General features: G+C 44.3%; 1 protein-coding gene across 17 annotated transcripts in view; it reads right to left on the bottom strand.

The window, feature by feature from the left end:
* CADPS (calcium dependent secretion activator) overlaps nt 1-19080 on the bottom strand; it is a 479176-nt gene that overhangs the window by 24696 nt on the left and 435400 nt on the right. For all 17 annotated transcript variants that reach the window (XM_036266617.1, XM_036266610.1, XM_036266613.1 and 14 more), the window contains one exon: nt 14640-14747. In XM_036266617.1, coding sequence (XP_036122510.1) covers nt 14640-14747 — 108 coding nt within the window. The remainder of the gene's footprint in view (nt 1-14639; nt 14748-19080) is intronic.

The following is a 19080-nucleotide window of genomic DNA, read 5'->3' as shown; positions in this document are numbered from 1 at the left end:
GTGACTGGGGTGGCAGAGCACTCGGTGGAGTGGGAGTTTGGGGCACAAATTTGAGCCTTGTAGGTTTTTTCCTAAGACATTGTGAGTAGGTATCAGTCTGCGTCAGAAAGAAAAGCATTTGGTCTAGAATTGCTCACATCCCAGGTTTCTGAATTTACTGGTAAATTGGTCTCTCAGTGACCCAACTTCTTTATCTGTCAAAACCTGTCTTACAGCAAGTTATGAAAATTACGCAAATTATTACATTTATGTGCCTAGAACAGTACCTGGTACATAGATAGAACTTAATAACTATTGGCTCTTATCGCCCCCCACAGCTAAAAAATGAGAATCATTGGGTACCTACCTCCTGGGGCTGCTAAGAACATTTAAAGGAAATAATATCTGTAACAAGATGATGCTATTGTCTCCAATGTATAGTCAGGATAATACACATAAAAGAAACTCTATTATCATTATTGTTATTATTCAATAGCCATTTATTAAAACCCTCAATTAATTGAACTCTTTCCCGATTTGCTTTTGCCTTTTAGGAGAAAGCCGCCCTCTCCCCTCTCCCCTCTCCCCAAGAGTCCTCTTTGGGATCAAATCAAAAGAGAGCTTTCCGAAAGTCTGTGAGCTAAGTAGTAACCATTTCAGCCGCACCTTCCCGAGATGCAAGGTGTGGAGAAAGAGCCCTGGTTTGGAGTGCGGGAAGTTATAGTGGTGCAGCCCTAGCTAATCAGTCCTTTCTCAGCATCTAGAGAGGGACACGGGTTGGGGCACAGCCAGGGCCTCGGAAGATCTTAACCCTGAGAGTCAGATTCTAGTCTGTGTGCCCAGTAAGGCAGACAACAGAACTAAGACATTTAGAAACTGTTTCAAAAGTAGGAGTTGAAACAAATGGTTTTTCAGTAAGTCTTCGAATTAACCAAAAAAATCAAATGGGCCAAAACAATTCACTCCCTATTAAGTTAGCCAGAACATTATATATTCAAGGCTTCAGTCCGCTCCCACCACCGCCAAATCAGGTGACAGTTGCAATAATCCACTGTGAGATGGTTAAAGCCCTTAATTACTATTTTTGAGTTAGAATCGGCAATAGAAACTATTCTTGACATCAACAGTACCTGTTTAACAAATAACTATTGAGGGCTCACACACGCCAGACACTGGGGTGTAGTGGTGAATAAACAGTATCACTGCTTTCAGAGGGACAGGACCCTAGTTTCAGGAGACGGGGCCTTGGAGTCCTGGGCGAGCTCTGTCTGGACCCCAGGACTTTATCTTTTTTTTTATTTTTTTATTCTCACCTGAGGACATTTTTGCATTTATCTTCAGACTGAGCAGGAGAAAGAGAGGGAGGGAGAGAGAGAGAGAAACATCAATGTGAGAGAGACACATCGACTGGTCACCACCCACACAACCCCAACCGGGGCCAGAAAGAAATTGCAACTGAGGTACGTGCCCTTAGCAGGAACCGAACCTGGGAATCTCTGGTCCATGGGCCGACGCTCCAACCGCTGAGCCAAACCAGCCAGGGCGGATCTTATCTTAAAAGTGGAAATAATAGTACCTTCTCCTATCTCTTTCTATTGTTGCCAAATAAATAAATAAGGTTAAGAAGTTGTTTTGTAGAACACAAACTAAGAATGGTATTAATAGAAATAAACATGTCTTTCAGTATCTTTTATGCCCTCAGTCAGGGTTCATGGACGTCACCACTACTGGCATTTTGGGCCAGACCACTCTCTGTTGTGGGGGCTGTCCTGTGCAGTGCAGGATGTTGCATCTACCGTGGCACCAGAATAGCACCAGGCTGCCACCAATAGCATCCAGGCCCCTCCACTCCCCCCGACTTATGACAGTCAAAAGTGTCTCCAGACATTTCCAAATAGCTCCTGGGCGAAAAATTACCCAAAATGGCTGATCACTCCTCTAAATCAACAGTTCTTAATCAGATCACACCCTTGGATTCATTTATTTATTTTTAATTTTATTTTTTTGGTACATGCCCCTAGTGGGAACCGAACCTGGGACTCTCTGGTCCACAGGCTGACACTCCAACCGCTGAGCCAAACCGGCCAGGGCTTGGATTTATTTATTTTTAAAAACATGTGAGCCCTTCCTTAGATCTACTAACTCAGAATTTTTGGTATACAACTTGGATGAGAATATATATATATATGTATATATATATAATTTTTATGGATGAGAATATTTTTAAAATATAAGAAATACATAAGTAATTCTGATGCACACCCCTGACTAAGAAGCACACAGTAAAAGACAAAACAACACACATTCATATAAAAAGAATTTAGCCCTTAGGGTTATAGAGCAGCTAATGTTACAAAGCAAATATCCAGATGCCTAGATTGGTGTCATCATAACCCTGGCGAAGTCATCCCTTGTCTAAATTCTGAAGGGACCCTCCAAAATGAAGCTCTGCTAAGGCTGATGAAGACATGATGTTGGTGGGTCGTGGACGCTCCTTGCTTAGGGCCTGAGCATAGAATCCTGCCTCTTTCTCCTTTGCAAATCCCAGACACCTCTGCATCCAGCCATGGAGCTGGGTTCTCCGGGGCTCCAATCACATTGGGTTCTTACTCCTCTTTACAGCACATTTTAGGAATCCGCATACAACTGAACTCTTTGCTACTTGTTATCATGACCTCTCACCAATTCATCTCTGGCTCTTAGAACCCCTGGAACGTATCACTACTTTATTCTGTCTGCAAAACCTACCTTAGTATTAGGAAAGGATATGAGCTGATTGTTATGTTATTACTACCAGTGATGGAGACGAAAAGAAGGAACATTTGGGGAGTAATTTCTATGCAGCGAACATTATGGTTTATGATTTATAGGCATTGCCTCATCTAGTCCTCCTAATCCAAAGAGCCAGGTAACCCCATTTTACAGAGGAGAAAAGTAAGGCTTGGTAAGGTTAAGTAAGTTACCCAAAGTCACACAGCTAGTGAGTGGCAGACCCAGAAACAGAACTGGAAGGAGTCTAACTCCAAAGCCTGTGCTTTTAATGCCTGTTTGCTAGAGAGGAGCCAGCTCCTTACAAGCTTCCAGAGTCCCTTTCTGGTAGAAGAAAGCTGTTGCGGTTCCTTCAACAGACAAGACTGGGCTTTCGTTGAGGTACTGAAACTCCGTGGGAACTACACATGGGCGAGTGTTAACTTCAAGCTGAGAAAGTTAGGTGTTAACCATTCCTTGGTTTTTATTTTTTAGACCCTAAAAAGAGAGTTTGGGTGCAGCTTGTCAGAAGGACTTTTGAGACTAGTTCCTGAGCTATCTGCCAAGTAGAGTATTTTTTAGAGACAGTCACTGGAAACCCGCGTGAGAAAACGACCACTCAAGGAGCTCATACCATCGAGGACAGAGGTTCTTCACCTCCACACTACTGACATCTGGGGCGATTCCCGACTGTGGGGTCTGTCCTGTGCCTTGCAGGATGTTTCCAGCATGCCTGGCCTCCTCCCATCTGTGACAACCAAAAATGTCTCCAGATGTTACTGAATGTCTCCAGTGGGCAAAATCACCTCTGGGTGAGAAACACTGACCTAGTGTCCCCAAAGCTAGAGAGACTGGGTGTTTCTCTTTAACAGGATGGCTTCGTAGGCTGAATAATGCGTTTTCTGAACAGAGGGAGAGCGCGCTCTCCTTAAAAAGTGAGTTCAGCCCTGGCCGGGTTGGCTCAGCGGTTAGAGCATCGGCCTGCGGTCCTGAGAGACCCGGGTTCGGTTCCCGCTAAGGGCGCGTACCTCGGTTGCAGTTTGTCCCCGGCCCTGGTCGGTCAGCCACTCAATGTGTTCCTTTCACATCGATGTTTCTCTCTCTCTCTCTCTGTTCCTCTCTCTCCCTCCCACTCTATCTGAACAAAAAATGGAAAAATGTCCTCGGGTGAGGATAAAAAAAAAAAAAAAATTAGTTCAAGAATTTCATGAGAAAACTCATGAAGTTAACTTTGCTTACTTTGCATGTTATTTGTTCTTTTCAAAAAACTTTTTTTATACAAAAAATGAGAGGGCCTTTTCTATGCCAATTGGTACGTGGATCTGGTAACTAATAATACCCCATCCTGGGCAGACCCGGCGGCTCGCTGGTGTGACTGGCATCAGTCCAGGGATGGTCGGAGTGAAAAACTGTGCCAGAGGCAGTCAAGACGCCCAATATGGCAAGTGACACTCTCACTGTAAGCCTTCCGACGTGGAAATATCTGTATGGGAGGCAAGTCACTTGACTCCATCAAATGAATTTTTAATCAACTCCACAGGAGTTTAACAGAACAGAACAGAACAGAACCCGTTCACTGTTCTCTTCTGAATTGGGAATTTGGAATGAATGAAGTATTCAAGTTGAGCCTTCATTTTAGGTTTTTGGACACACAAAAATAACTTGTAGTCACCTGGTAGAAACAACAATATTTTTTTAAAACCAAGGTCTAGGGGGAATTATACAAAGCAAAGCAACTGAGGGAGGCCAAGCAGGAATCACACTGCCGATGTAACGTGTGCCCGGTCCCTCCCTGCACGGAGTGGGGCTGTTCTGGGGAGGGACAGGGAGAGGGTGACCAGTCTGGATGTCTGTGTCCCGGTCCTTCCCTGTGCTCAGTAGGACTGTTCTGGGGTGGGACAGGGAGAGGGTGACCAGTTTGGATGTCTGTGCCCCGATCCCTCCCTGCACTCATTGAGGCTGTTCTGGGGTGGGACAGGGAGAGGGTGACCAGGCTGGATGTCTGTGCTCTGATCCCTCCCTGCGCTCAGTAGGACTGTTCTGGGGAGGGACAGGGAGAGGGTGACCAGGCTGGATGTCTGTGCTCTGATCCCTCCCTGCGCTCAGTAGGACTGTTCTGGGGAGGGACAGGGAGAGGGTGACCAGGCTGGATGTCTGTGCTCTGATCCCTCCCTGCGCTCAGTAGGACTGTTCTGGGGAGGGACAGGGAGAGGGTGACCAGGCTGGATGTCTGTGCTCTGATCCCTCCCTGCGCTCAGTAGGACTGTTCTGGGGAGGGACAGGGAGAGGGTGACCAGTCTGGATGTCTGTGCTCTGATCCCTCCCTGCGCTCAGTAGGACTGTTCTGGGGAGGGACAGGGAGAGGGTGACCAGTCTGGATGTCTGTGCTCTGATCCCTCCCTGCGCTCAGTAGGACTGTTCTGGGGTGGGACAGGGAGAGGGTGACCAGGCTGGATGTCTGTGCTCTGATCCCTCCCTGCGCTCAGTAGGACTGTTCTGGGGAGGGACAGGGAGAGGGTGACCAGGCTGGATGTCTGTGCTCTGATCCCTCCCTGCACTCAGTAGGACTGTTCTGGGGAGGGACAGGGAGAGGGTGACCAGTCTGGATGTCTGTGCTCTGATCCCTCCCTGCACTCAGTAGGACTGTTCTGGGGTGGGACAGGGAGAGGGTGACCAGTCTGGATGTCTGTGCTCTGATCCCTCCCTGTGCTCAGTAGGACTGTTCTGGGGAGGGACAGGGAGAGGGTGACCAGGCTGGATGTCTTGCAAGCGTTTCCAGTCATTGCATGAAGCTCCCCAACATAATCTACTTCGGAGACCAGCACAGCTTCCAAGCTAACTCTCGGGCTGGCCATGTCTGAAGACATTTTTGGTTGTGAAACTGAGAGGGAGGGGCTACTGGCATCTGGTGGGTAGACGCCAGGGATGCTTCAACACACAGGCTGGAGCCCACCACGAACAATGACCTGGCTCAAAACGTCACTAAGGCCAAGGGTGAGAAACTGCAAGGTGTGTTTTTAAACCTGAGGGTTGTGAACTATCAGTGTGTGTGAAATCATTTGATTGGTTACCACCAACCTTTATGAAGATGGAATAGAAAATAATCAGACTGTGTCATAGTAGGAGTAAATATTTCATACGCTTTTGTTTAGTGTGTGTGTATACACATATTGGGTTGCATGTAAAATTTGTTCTTTACTGTGAGTCATGGACACATAAGGTTGAAAGTCACTGATCTTATTCAATATTTCTCAAACTTTAACATTCACTTGAATCGACAGAGGAACTTGTTACAAACTCCCTGGTGAGATCGATGCTGAGCATCCATGGACCACACTTGGAATAATGATAACCTAGATGATGTTTTAGATTCATTCATTAAAAATATATTAGAGCAAGTGACTATGATCCGAGGTATTTTAGAAAGTGAAATCTTTTGAAAGCAGCTTCTACAAAGCTGAGAAGGGAGAGAAACAGTTACTTGGTTAATTAATGGGAAATATTTGAGGATTTAAAATATCTTATATCTTGCAACGCAATGTTGTAATAGTTGTTCTACAAAACGCTTCTTGGCTACTGTGTGTGTGTGTGTGTGTGTGCATGCTTGTGCGCACATGCGTGGTGTAAGAGTGTCGCTTGTTGCCTCATGCCATAAGTCTGCCATAGGGAAGGAAACATTTTCTAAGACACAAAAGTATCCCATGGTCATGTTAGCAAGGATACTGTGACCTTAATGTAACAGAACAATCGGTCTGGCTTCTTAGGATGATTATTGGAACATTCTTCTCTGGAAAATAAAATAAATGAACTATATCCACCAAATGTCTCCGGGAACATAGCGAGCTGTCCTGATAAAGACACTTAGCAGAACTCTTCGTTGCATACAGATCCAGAGAAATGTCAACACTGGTTTTATGTATGGTTTGCCCCAAAGTAAACAAGACCGATTTCTATGAATCGGCCTTAGGAGGAAGAAGCTAGATTAGAGAAGAATTACTTGAAGACATGCCACTGAAGTGTAAACCTGTGAGGATGATACTAACAAAAAGAAACAATTCCTTTTGGATAGCAATAACCCACTGAACACGATCTAAACAATCCCAGTCTATTACTGAGCCCTCATCTTTTCTGCATGCAGGACTGCTGAAACCTCAAACCACCCAGGCATGGGAGAGAAACATTCCGATGCCCATGTAGAATAGAAATGTGTTCTATACCTAAGAACTCCAAAAGCAAAATAATTAATTGCTATCATTTATGTGTTATTGCGAAGGCCCTGGGTGAGAGCAGACTCATATCTGAATATGAGGTTCCTTACAACAGGACATCAAGGCATACGGTTCTTCCTTTCCACCCGTCCCCTCCCTAGTAGAGCTTGCTTTCTGTCATGTCAAAGGGCAGCGACTTCTATTGATACTGCCCTTTCCTTTGCCTGAATACGTGTAATATATAACATAGTACCATGTGCAGATCTCTTACAATGTTACAAACCAGGGTGAGAGGGATAGGCCTTCTCTTTCCTTCTGCGTCTCATTGCCTCGGAGTCTGTCCAGTCCCCATACTCTTCCTGGGAAGCGACAGCCCCTCTACAGCTCTCAGCACGACCCAGCACACGGCTCACCTACCCGAATTTACTCTGGACTTGAATATTCAGTGGGAAATCCACTGTTTCTCCTTTCTTAGCTGGCTTTCCTCGGCCATGTTGGCCTTGTTTTCCTGTCCAGTGTGTATACTTACAGAGACCCTAAAGGAAGTCAGCAGACGGAAGGGCAGGCCTTCAGCCTGGTAACTGGGGATGGCAGGGACAGAGCCACAGCTCAATTAAAACCTGAGCCGAAGACTATTGAAAGCTCAGCTTGAGGCTGTGTCGAAGGGACTGAGCTCAGAGTGATGACCGCAGGAAATCCCGGCAGAGTTAACGAAGGAAAGGTCCCAATGATCTAGGAGGGTACATGTCGGAGTTATGAATCCAAGGTTTCACCAGAACAGTTATAGTGACTCGATGACCATGGATGGACCTTAGATTTATCTATTGAGCTCAGATATCTATTCCTTAATACATGAAGTAAAATCTCTGTCACTCTTCACATGGCCAACTGTACCCTCTGTGGATTTATTGCTGTGTTTTTTAAAAAAAACTAGCTCCAGAAATTCTCCTTACACACAGAGAACAGCTTAAAAAAAAAAACACACAAAAAAACTTTGGTTGAATTATGCGGAGTTACTAATTATGTCTAAAAGAACTACTTGGTTGAATTCAGCTAGATTTTCTCCCCTCCTCAGATCAGTTCTATGTTTAGTTAGTAGTAAACTCCTCCATTCTGCAGAACAATTGGCATGGAAGTTCTTTTGACAAGTCAGGATCATGAAAAAAGGGCCAGTGCTGGTAAGAATAAAGGTAAAGTGCATCGCATCACAACCAGATGCAACGTGGGGCCTTTTCACTGGGTCCTGGTTTGCACAAACCAGCTGTAAAGAACATTTTGGGGCCTGGTTAGGGTGGCTCGGTCAGTTGAGCATTATCCCATGCACTGACAGGTTGCTGGTTCGATTCCCAGTCAGGGCACATACAAAAGGCAGCCAACTGATGTTTCTCTCTCACATCAATGCTTCTCTCTCTCTCTCTCTCTTCCTTCCTCTCTCTAAGCATGTCCTTGGGTGAGGATTAAAGAAAAAGAATATTTTGGGCACAAGTGTGGAATTTTGAATATGGATAGTGTATTAGATAAACATTTACTGACACAGAAAATGAAGATCACTAAATTAAAAGAGCAATTTTTTGGCATACTTATTTTAGTAAAAATTATATAATGTATATAAGCACATAGAATAAGATCCCAAAGAATAAACACATAATAATCTCTGGGTTCTGGGAACATAACATTTTCTTATTTTTGCTTAGCTATATTTTCTAAACGTCTATAATATATGTATATTACATCTGTAATAATGAAAGGTATTAACTTCTCCCCCCCCCCAAAAAAAAACTCCTCACATTCAAAAGATGAATTCTGATTTATTTGCTGATGCAATGTGGTTTTGTTTAGGGGGTAGGCTAGGTCATTTCAACATTAGTTGAAGGAATTATAGTTATATGAAATGATGATGATAATGAAAGACTTGTTGAGTGTTTCATTATGACAGTCCACATCCATTATGTTATTTAGTCTTCCAACAACTATAAGAAGTCAGTTTCTTTACAGATGGTGAAATTGAGGCTCAGAGAGGTTAGACAGCTCAGAGTGGCAAAATCAGGATTCCCTAGTCTGGCTTCCTCCAAGGCCCAGTCTTGGCCATTACTGTCCCGCCTGTTTCAGAACCATGTTCTACCACAAGCAAAAAGGTGCCACCAGGCCGCTACACCAATTCTAAGAGAACTTGGGGTTAACATCTGAAAGTGATAGCAAGACTCTTATAGCACCTTAGAGCGGAAACAGAGTTCTGTTTAGGCAGAACAAAGATGTCTGGGAAACGCACCCCATTCAGTGACGATGACGCAGCGGGGATGACAGCGGTGGTACTGACCCTGACCAGTGCCTCCTCAGAGCCCGGCGCTGGCGGTGCACACGGCATTGCACCCCGACGTCAACTCCAGGAGAAGGTCTCAGCTGAGGTTCAGAGATTAAATACCTTGTCCAAGGTCACCAGCTTGTAAGGACGAGGGGCGAAGTCTGAAGGCCCCTGACGACTGCCCAGTAGTCCCATTCGGGGCAGTCAGACCAGCGTATTGCTTGCAGGGGAGGACTCCCTGTCTCAGGGTCTGCAGGGCCACACGCCCCGTGTCCTTCAATCAGCCCCCAGAACTGCAACCTGTGTGCTGGTGAATCTGTGCACCTCTCCCCGCTTCGGACGTCTGGACATCGTCTCCCTCACCTGGACAGGTGTGAATACCCGACACAGTTCGCATAATGACATAACGTTTCCTTGTGGCCTAGTCCTCGCTTCTTCCTCGAGCTGACTGGCTCCCGCTTTGACTGATCCACGTTCACAGGGACAGCGCTTCTGTCATTTAAAACGGTTATTAAAGTAAGGTAATCCGTGGTTTCATACACAAACACAGCAACGCAGGGGGGGGCGAAAGGAGGTCTACAGTCATGCCTATGGAAACCGATACAATAAGTCACAAATAATAATACAAGAATAAACTACCTTGCGTACTGGCGACTGTAAACCTACTTTTGCCCCACCCCGCATATCTTAATAAGCAGAGGTTTCATTGTTCACATTACCCCTTTAAAGGGAAATGTTCACACTCAACTGTTGTGCTGACACAAAGTGGCCCAGTGCACGACTTGAAAACGGAACAAGGTGAAATCTGTGCGCGGCCAAGCTCCCGGGCCGCGGCCGCCTGACCCCGAGCGTGCGGCCTGATTAAGTGCTTACGAGGTGGTTGGGTAAGGCGCCCTTCCCTGATCTGATAACTGCCACGGAGAAGCCAAGTGCAGAGTCAATCTGCAGATACTTAATCCTCCAGAAGGCAGATTAAGTGTATAATTGACCTATATAATCCACGTATCATCTCCAGGCAAATGTTCCCGGCCCGGTGCACAGCGCCGCGGCTGAAGACAGCACGCGCGACGCGCAGGGCCCCGGCGTGGACTCCGTCCAAGCACAGGATGGCTTTTTAATCACTCATCTCCGAGCCTGTGAGGTTTAAGCAGATGAATTCACCCTAAGCACATCTCCTTTAATCCCGATTTTCTTCTCAGTCTGTGTCTTCAAGAAGTACAAGGAGGGAAGAAAATAAATTAATTTTTGTTTAGACCTTGAAATCTTAGGTGCTGCTCTTGATGATCTGATCTCTAATTTCAAAAAGCATGTTTTTGTTTTGGGGAAGATGTTGAGTTAATCACCAGAGAAGGGGGAAAGCCATCTGCATGATTTATGGACACTCGAGATTTAAATCGCTGCCTTCGACTTATTTCTTGGGCTTGTCGTCGCTTCTCAGATACTGCTTTAGGAATATGGAGATTATTTCATATCCATCTTCTATATTTTCTTTAAAAGTCAGCAACAATTTTCAAGGAGGCCAGGCTTCTACTTGAGTCTAACAACAATCTGATTCTCTTTGAAAAATTCAGTATCTTCAATATAATTTAAATTCATTGCTATTGTACATATTCTCTTGCTTTTGTTTCAAAATATTGTAAACTGTTATTTTGCAGTAACCGAAACCAGTTTACAATTGCATGTCATTTTTTAGGAGGAAAAAAAGCCAGGATGCAGATAAAAATGTACAGCGCCTATCTGAAATACGATGTGAGGCAGAACGAGGGCTCTTCTCCAAGCAGCACTTAGTTTTGGGCCAGTGAGGGGCATTACCAAAAAAGGTGATGGCATTTTATAGAAGAACTATGTAAATCAATAATATTAACAAAGAGGAAAAGGTTCGTTGCATTAAAAAGATCTGGTTTGGCAACGTTATGTCTGAATAGATTTCTTCAATAAATCTAGAGAATGCCTGCTTTTTTTAAAAAAATGGTGAAGACCAATTTAGAAAGACTGTTCTTAAGTTACATAATAAAATAGATAAAAATGCAGAACATCAAATATAGAGCCCCAAATGCTATGCTGATAATCTCCTATAAGCACCCAATTCCAGCCAAAAGTACACTGACAAGCAGGGAGAAAACCAGCTCAGAGAGAGCGATGAAATGGGGGCGGCTCAAACGGAAGATGTACGCGTTCAGTGACCAGCTATCAGTACGAATATTCCCAGATACAAACACACACTAATGCCACCCGGCCTTTTCTACAAGGTACGCTCAAAGGGGCAAAAAGGGAGACAATACTAAATAGCCAGAACTTAAAGGACTTATCAGGTAAATAAAATCAAGATTTAGAAGCACAGCTAAAAACACAACAGGATCTCTGAGAACATGCCTCAAAATGACAGATGCCAGCAGGGACCCAAAACCAGGGAAAAACACAACAGTCAGAATCAACAACCCCCAAACAGCAAACAATCTCAGAGATATAGGTTTCCCCCCCTCATTCAAAATGCTAATTTTCTATTATTCATTTTTGCCATTTATCAAAATGCAACAATTTGGAAGAGAAACCTCTCAGATCAACGTTTTTCTCAATAGATTTCTGCCATTTGTTTAGAAACCTGCCCCAGGACCCCTAAAATTAAGAAATTCAGTTGAAAGAACAATTCGTTGCTGCAAGAGATTTAGGGTGGCAGGTTTCACTGACCCTCTGCCATCCTATTCCTGTTCCCTGGTTTAGCTTGGTGGACACCAGGGCCTGGCAGTGCATATATACAAAGAAATAAACACCATGCTTGAGGAAACAGAAGCCGAAAATAATCAAACATGTTGATAATCTGATGTTTTGCTGCTAGATTATAGAAAAACAGTAAGTACTGAATTAAATTACTGAGATGGCATGGTAATGAAGCTTTTTGAGAAGCTCTGGGTTTTTAAAATGACAAATGTTTCAAATCCATGACAGATTCAATAACTTTCTTTGCACTACATCAGTTAGGTTGCCTAGCACCAATATTCTGTAAATGAGGGGAGCAAGTTATTTGAAAATTAAGAAAGTAAATGACAAAGAAATTTATCTCTAAACGAGCTACTGAAACTCCCCCCCCCCCACTCCCCAACCCCCCGGAGTGGGAGTGATGTTCAGTGAATGATTGTTAGTCTTTAAAATCAGGTTCTCAGGGACTGTAACTAAGACTCCCTTGGGAAACAGAACTGGGACAATATTAGGCTACATTGTGGGGTTCTCACAATGTTTCTGACACCATTTTACGCTGGTCAGGGTAATGCAACACGGGACCAAAATGCTTGTGAATTTTTGAATCACTCTAAACGTAATTTGTTTTCTGAAAAACATGGCATTAGTAATTTTTCTTTTCATTATTAATTCACATTAAAGGCCAGAGGGCTTGCGTTTGCCCGTGTTCTTCAATAGTCATCTGTGCTAGCCAAGGCCGGACTTGTACTTTTCAAATCAAGATTCAGTTGCTCTTCCCCTTTAAAAAAGTCACAGCAGAGGACAATTTGCCTGACTGCCTTCGGGAAGGCTACCTTAAAATAATTTCCCCTTGTACTTCTGATGTAAAACAAGGAAGAGGCCAGCATGGGTTATTTGTTAATGGAGCGACAGGCAAAACTGCAGATTAAACATCAAAATCAGGACTAGATGTTTTAAAGTTTTAGAGAGCATGAGGTTTTTCGCATACACGCACACACAGAAACACGTACGCACACACACACGAAGGCCACACAAAATTGAGAATCAGGAGATACTGATCAAAGGGCGAAAAAGGCAATTTAGGCATTGAAAAGAACAATCCACAGGCTTCTCAAAAATTTGTGGTTTGGAATTGAATTCGGTGGAGCTGGGCAGAGTGTCCAACCTCCTAGCAGCAGACCTATGCCTACTGGATGGGTGACTGTCCCCCCACATTCTGGGCTCGGCACTTTCAGAAAGGCATGCATGCAGACAAGGGGGCAGACCCGCCGTGAGCTTTATGCATGTATGAGGCATTCTCTGTGGGTGTGGGTCATGCTAGAAGATGTACACAGGAAGATTATTTGATTCTAATTCATGCCACTTGATATAATGTGATAAAACATTTGACATGAGAGATAAGTTCCATTTTCATCTGAGAGGGGACGGGTGGGAATTCAAAAGTAAGAAGGGTTTCTTGAAGAAAGGTGATGCAGAGGAAGGAGCGATATTGAGCACAGAAAGGGGATGACTGGGAGAGAAAAAAAAGAAAGGAGCCTTTTCAACACACAAGGAAAGCAAATGAGCTGGAAGACACGGCATATAAAAGTCAGAAGCTGCAATACCCCAAGCGGTGCCAACAATGAGCTCACTGAGCTGTGGAACAAAAACACACATACACACAAACTCAATGTAAATTGCTGAACACAATCACAGAAAAAATAGAGAAACACGGATTGCATAGTAGACCAAAACATTAATGTTCGGGCTGGCACTGAAAATACAGAAACCTGGACAGGAGCTCACAGGCACGAGACGAAGTGTGCGCACAGCCAGAACCACAGGAGACAAGTACGTCAGCGTCCCTGCACTCTGGCCGGGTCTACACTAGCAAGTTTGGTGGAAACTTGAAGCAAAATATCGGCTAAATGAGACAGCCCCATCTGCTTTGGCCTGAAAGAGGTGGGCGATTTGAGACCGAAGCAGATGCTTTTTCAAATCTTTTTGCTTTGGCAGTGCAGATGCGGTCAGGGTGGAAATAAGATCGCTGGGTAACGATTAACCGCTGGAAATCTGAGTTTCCTGAATGTCAGTCTGGGTCGGCAGCCTGATGGATGTGATCTTTGTACACTTGCTTCTTTTCCCAAATTTTCAAGTAGGTGGGTGGGCCGGGGCCACCTTGGCTTAGAATGCCAACTGCCTGAGCAACTCTAACAGAAGCGTTTGCCAAAACCCAGGGCGAAGAAAGGATCTCTGGTCTTCCAGAAGCTGAATCCTTTGTGAGGCGCTAACAAGGCCACATTGTGGCACATCTGCATGCCACAGCTGGTCAGGGAGGAACCTCCCCCAGGGGGGTGAGCTGGCTCAGCCTCCCCGACGAGAATATCTCCCTAGAGCAAGGCCAGATTGCAAGGAGGAGAACCAGGACAAGAGAGGTCTTTGCCAGTGACAGCAGCCCCGGCGTCACGCAGGATGAGCCTGCCTTCTGAGAGGCAGCGCGCGTCCCGTGTGTCACACAGACTGGGACTGAGACACGGCCACGCCAGAGTGGGCTCAGGACAGACACACAACAGATAAGAGCCTAAGGCAGAGGGAGAGGAAGAGATTTTGTTTGAATCAGGACCAATCCGTGTTCTCAAAATGTGACTTATCCTCCTGTCTCTTATTTTGTCACATTTTGGAGGGTCCCCTCCTTGGTCTGCAAGGAGGAGAAGGCATTTACTTACATCAAATAACCTTTCTATGTACATCTCCTCATTGACCTTATCACGAAGGACATCCTGAGAGTGGCGGACGAAAGTCACGTAGGCGTCGGCCACGTCCATCCCGGGTTTCTGCAAAGAAACAGGAACACGTGAAAATGATGAGAACGGAATTCTCAGACAGCTGCTCTTCCCTGATTACCCGCGGCTCCCCCAACCCCCCGCCCTGCGGGAGTTTCGAGCTGCCCGCAGTGTATGTTATAGCTGTCCACAGCCGGGGCTGGTAAGAACGGATATTGGGACCTTTTGCACTTTCTGGACATCAAACCTGGCTAAGAAGGGAGTTGGGATTACAGGGTTTTATAGATATTTTTCTACTATTAATTTCTTTTTTCTGGCAAAGATACCCTAATGATTAGTCACCGGATAACCCAGAGACTTCATCTGGCTTTTCTTGGGATTGACCCTCGCCCCATTTAAAAATACCCCAATATACTCTGTCCTCTACTGTCTCTCCTTAATATAACATCAGAAAGGTGACAGTCTTCCTGATCCCTTTTTCTTTATAAAACATTAAGGAAGTGCTAAAACCCTGCCCAGCTTGGCTCAGCAGTTAGAGCATCAGCCTGAGGACTGAAGGGTCACGGGTTCGATTCCTGGTTTGATCCCCAGCCCTGGTAGGGGTTGTGCGGGAGGCAGCCAATTGATGTGTCTCCCTCACATCGATGTTTCTCTCTCTCTCTCCCCCTCCCTCCCTTCCCCTTTATCTAAAAATCAATGGAAAAATATCCTTTGGCGAGGATTAACAACAACAACGAGAAAAGTGCTAAGTAAAGAAATCATAGTTCAATCTTCAATCTACACCCCTCCCACCCAAGTCACATTTTGGGGGTAATTTAACCTGAGTACCTAGGATTTCCTAATCAGTTTACTCAGAGGAGACATTCAACCATTTGTCTTTGCTTCCTGGTGTAGCTTATAGTCCAAGGATTAAAAGAAGGGGGAAGGGGGAAGGATTTGATTTTTAAATAAATTAGATTTTCTTGAAAGGTAAGCAGGTGGTTCATCCAGTATAGGAAATAATTTATTGTAAGGAAAAACCTCAGAATGCGCACTGCTTGAGACGTCGCAATCAAAGTTATCTCCAAAGAAACCTATTAAAACACTGTAATATGGGTCATTAGGAGAGCTGCCATAAGCCGCTTAAATTTCCAGAGTAGATATGTATGTTTGCTAATAACTAAAAAGATTAGCTTTCATTCCTGTGATTTACCTTAGATCACAAAGTATCATTTCTCTATAAGACGGGACTGTCAGGCACTGCAAATTGAAGTTAGTTAACACTTCTGTGTAATTTCCAGGGTGAAAATGAGGAAGGTTTGGAAACAGTAGGACTGTATTTTCTTTTTTTTCCCCCCTGATACAAAGCAAACAATTATCAAGCAAAGGGCCAATGCTTGGCCCCTGGGATGCTAGTAACATTTCTTAACACCTGCTGAAACAATGACAAGGTATTAATTTGAAACACAATGAAGACAACCCAAAGCCACAGTAGTCAACTGTTACACTTTCAAGCAATTTTCATCGAGTGGATCGAGCAGGTTCTGTGATGGTCCTATAATTGCTGCAGTTTTATGATAGGAAACAAGAGGTTCTCAATGAGATGTAAGTGAGAACTCTCAGTTCCAAACTGGCATCTCTCTCCTCCTCTCCCTTTGGCAGCCGCACATCAAAAGGCGTTCTCCGTGGGGGTAGGGACCCCTACCTGGGGGACTCGACAAACTTATTACTATCGGTTCCATTTCTTTCCTGGTGATGCTTGTGGCAGACTTGGCCTTTCTCTGGACCCCTGCAGCCACCTTGGAGCTAAGATCCAAAGCCAAAGCCAGCAGACCTATTAGTAACCCGCAACGTTCTACAGTAACGGTTATTTTCACCACACCTTTGCTATCCTCAAAGGGGTGTTTCAGTTTTAAAAATTTTGATTATGAAAAAACAAAACCCTCGTATGATTCATCTCCCCCAGGTAGTAAGTAACTCCATATTTCTCTGTTTTTTGACTCTGTTCAATTTTCCTTCACAGCACTTACCAATATCTGACATTATGTTATATATTTATTTGTTGGGTTTTTGTCTGTCTTAGCCAACTAGAACATAAAATCCGTGAACACGGGCTTTATTGGGTGTATTTTCTATTGTATCCTCAGCACATAGAACAATGCTTGGCACAGAGTAGGTGCTCAGAGTAAAAGCCTGGCACAGAGTAAATATTTGCTGAATGAACAAATCCATGAATAAATGCGCCCCCCTCCCAAATGCTTTCTAAAGCTCTTCAGACCGACGACGGAAGGTCTTCTAACGCTGTTCTGCTCAACGTCCTCATCCTCGTTATAAGGCTGATGAGACGCCCTAGGCACCTAGCTCTTGTTTATGTCCATTAGCCGTGGTAAAGTTGGTTTTGTTAGATATTATTTTATTTAAAGTCGCAGTTTCCAAGAACTATTGATGACATTAAGTGAGGACTTACTGTACATGGATTTTTACTGGATCCCCATGAATTAGAACTTGTGAAAATCATATGAATTTCTCTGGGCCTTAGTTATACCATCGGAAAATGGGATTAAAGGCTACCTACTTACCTTAAAAAAATCATTATGATTATCAGCTAAAATAATCGATGTTAAAATGCTTTAAAAGCCATATACTACTATACAAACATCAAGCCATAATGATTCCCCCCAACACACACACAATATACTATTACTTCATAGACTTACCTACCTTTACAATCTACTTTGGAACCAAGAAGAAAAAAGGGGCCTTGGAGAAACCAACATCAAAATAAAGACGACAAAGTCTCTGCATGAAAACACGTAGTTTTCTTTTAATAGAGCCCTCAGGCCCCAACTCAAAATCATCTTTCCTTTTAACCAGCTTTACATCCAATTCTAAGTCTGCTTTCCATCCATTGGTGGGCCAGCAGGGGAAGAGGGGCTCTTTTGAAACAGGGGTGTGGATGAAAGGGCGCTGTACTTCCCCTGATGCCCTGAGGGTGAGGGAGAAGGCTGCCCACTGTGGGTGCACCCACGCAGAGTCGCCAGCAGCTGGGGTCTGGGCGAGGCGAGCTGCCCTACACCTCAGGGGCCCTGGTGGGGGTGGGGGGCACTGGGAAAAGTCATAGTCACAATGGTGGTCCTTAGTCATTGCAGAAAGGTTCAAGTAGGGCCAGTTCCGGATGTGTAATACATTTCAAGTAGATCTCCACAAACTGGTTAAAATAAAAACTGTTTACACACAAACAAGCTAACTTGTAGTTATAGATGGAAAATATTCTTGGCTAAGCAACGGATGCTATTAGAGAAATTAGGCTTGATACCACATTGCTATCTACAAACAGTGGGAAAAACATTAGGCAATGGTTTTAATACCCCACAATTACATCGCTTACTTTAAACGTGGCTTGGGCAGACTGATGCATAGGATGTAGATTTTAGAAGACATAAAATAAATAATAAATGAAGCACATCCTAGGCTTAGATAAACTAAGATATGTTAATCATAGTTTGCTCCTACCAGGATACTTCTGAGTTTGAGAACATAAATTCAGATTTTCAGTATCCTAAGCCAGCCCTAATTAGGAATGCAAATCTGCTACATATACCAAAGGTTCGAACACTAGGTCTAAGATAAAGAGATATGCTTTAGGGATTATGCAGCGTTGTGAATGACTAGTAATAACGCGTGTCTCCATTTGTGTGGATAATGAAGAGACAAGTCTCTAAGGTAACTAACTTCTTTTTATTTTAATCCTCACCCGAGGACATTTTTCCAATATTTTGTTCAAATAGAGTGGGAGGGAGAGAGAGAGAAAGAGAGAGAGAGAAACATCGACGTGAAAGGGACACATCGAGTGGCTGCCACCCACACGACCCAACCAGGGCCGGGGACAAACTGCAACCAAGGTAAGCGCCCTTAGTGGGAACCGAACCCATGTCTCTCTGAACCGCAGGCCGACGCTCTAACAGCTGAGCCAAACTGACCAGGGCAAAGGTAACTAACTTCTAATTCCCACATAGAAGTAAACCAATACACTATGTGCCCACCTCATACAGCAACACATATGAACTCAGTCTTCAGAGCTAGAAACAATTTGAAAGACCTGGGGAGCTTTAAAAAATACTGATGCCTAGATGCCACACCCAGAGACTGCTTTAATCTGGCAAGCAATCTGGTGCTCATGAGTGTACAAAGCTTCCCAGGTGTTTCCAATATGTAGGCAAGATCAAGAATAACTGATTGGGTCCATTGGTTCCCAAACATGGACTACATATCAGAATCATGTGGAGAGCTTCAGAAAGAGATTTTCATGCCCCATCCCAGAACTACTGAGTCAGAATCTCTGGAGGCAAGGGGCTAGGAATCTCTGTTAAAAAACAAAACAAATAAAACAAAAATCCTTGCCAAG

The sequence above is a fragment of the Molossus molossus genome, unplaced genomic scaffold (genome assembly GCF_014108415.1).
Source record: "Molossus molossus isolate mMolMol1 unplaced genomic scaffold, mMolMol1.p scaffold_m16_p_18, whole genome shotgun sequence".
NCBI classification, from domain to species: domain Eukaryota; kingdom Metazoa; phylum Chordata; class Mammalia; order Chiroptera; family Molossidae; genus Molossus; species Molossus molossus.
The sequence above is the reverse complement of the archived record's forward strand: the minus strand, read 5'-3'. Positions and strand labels throughout refer to the sequence as shown.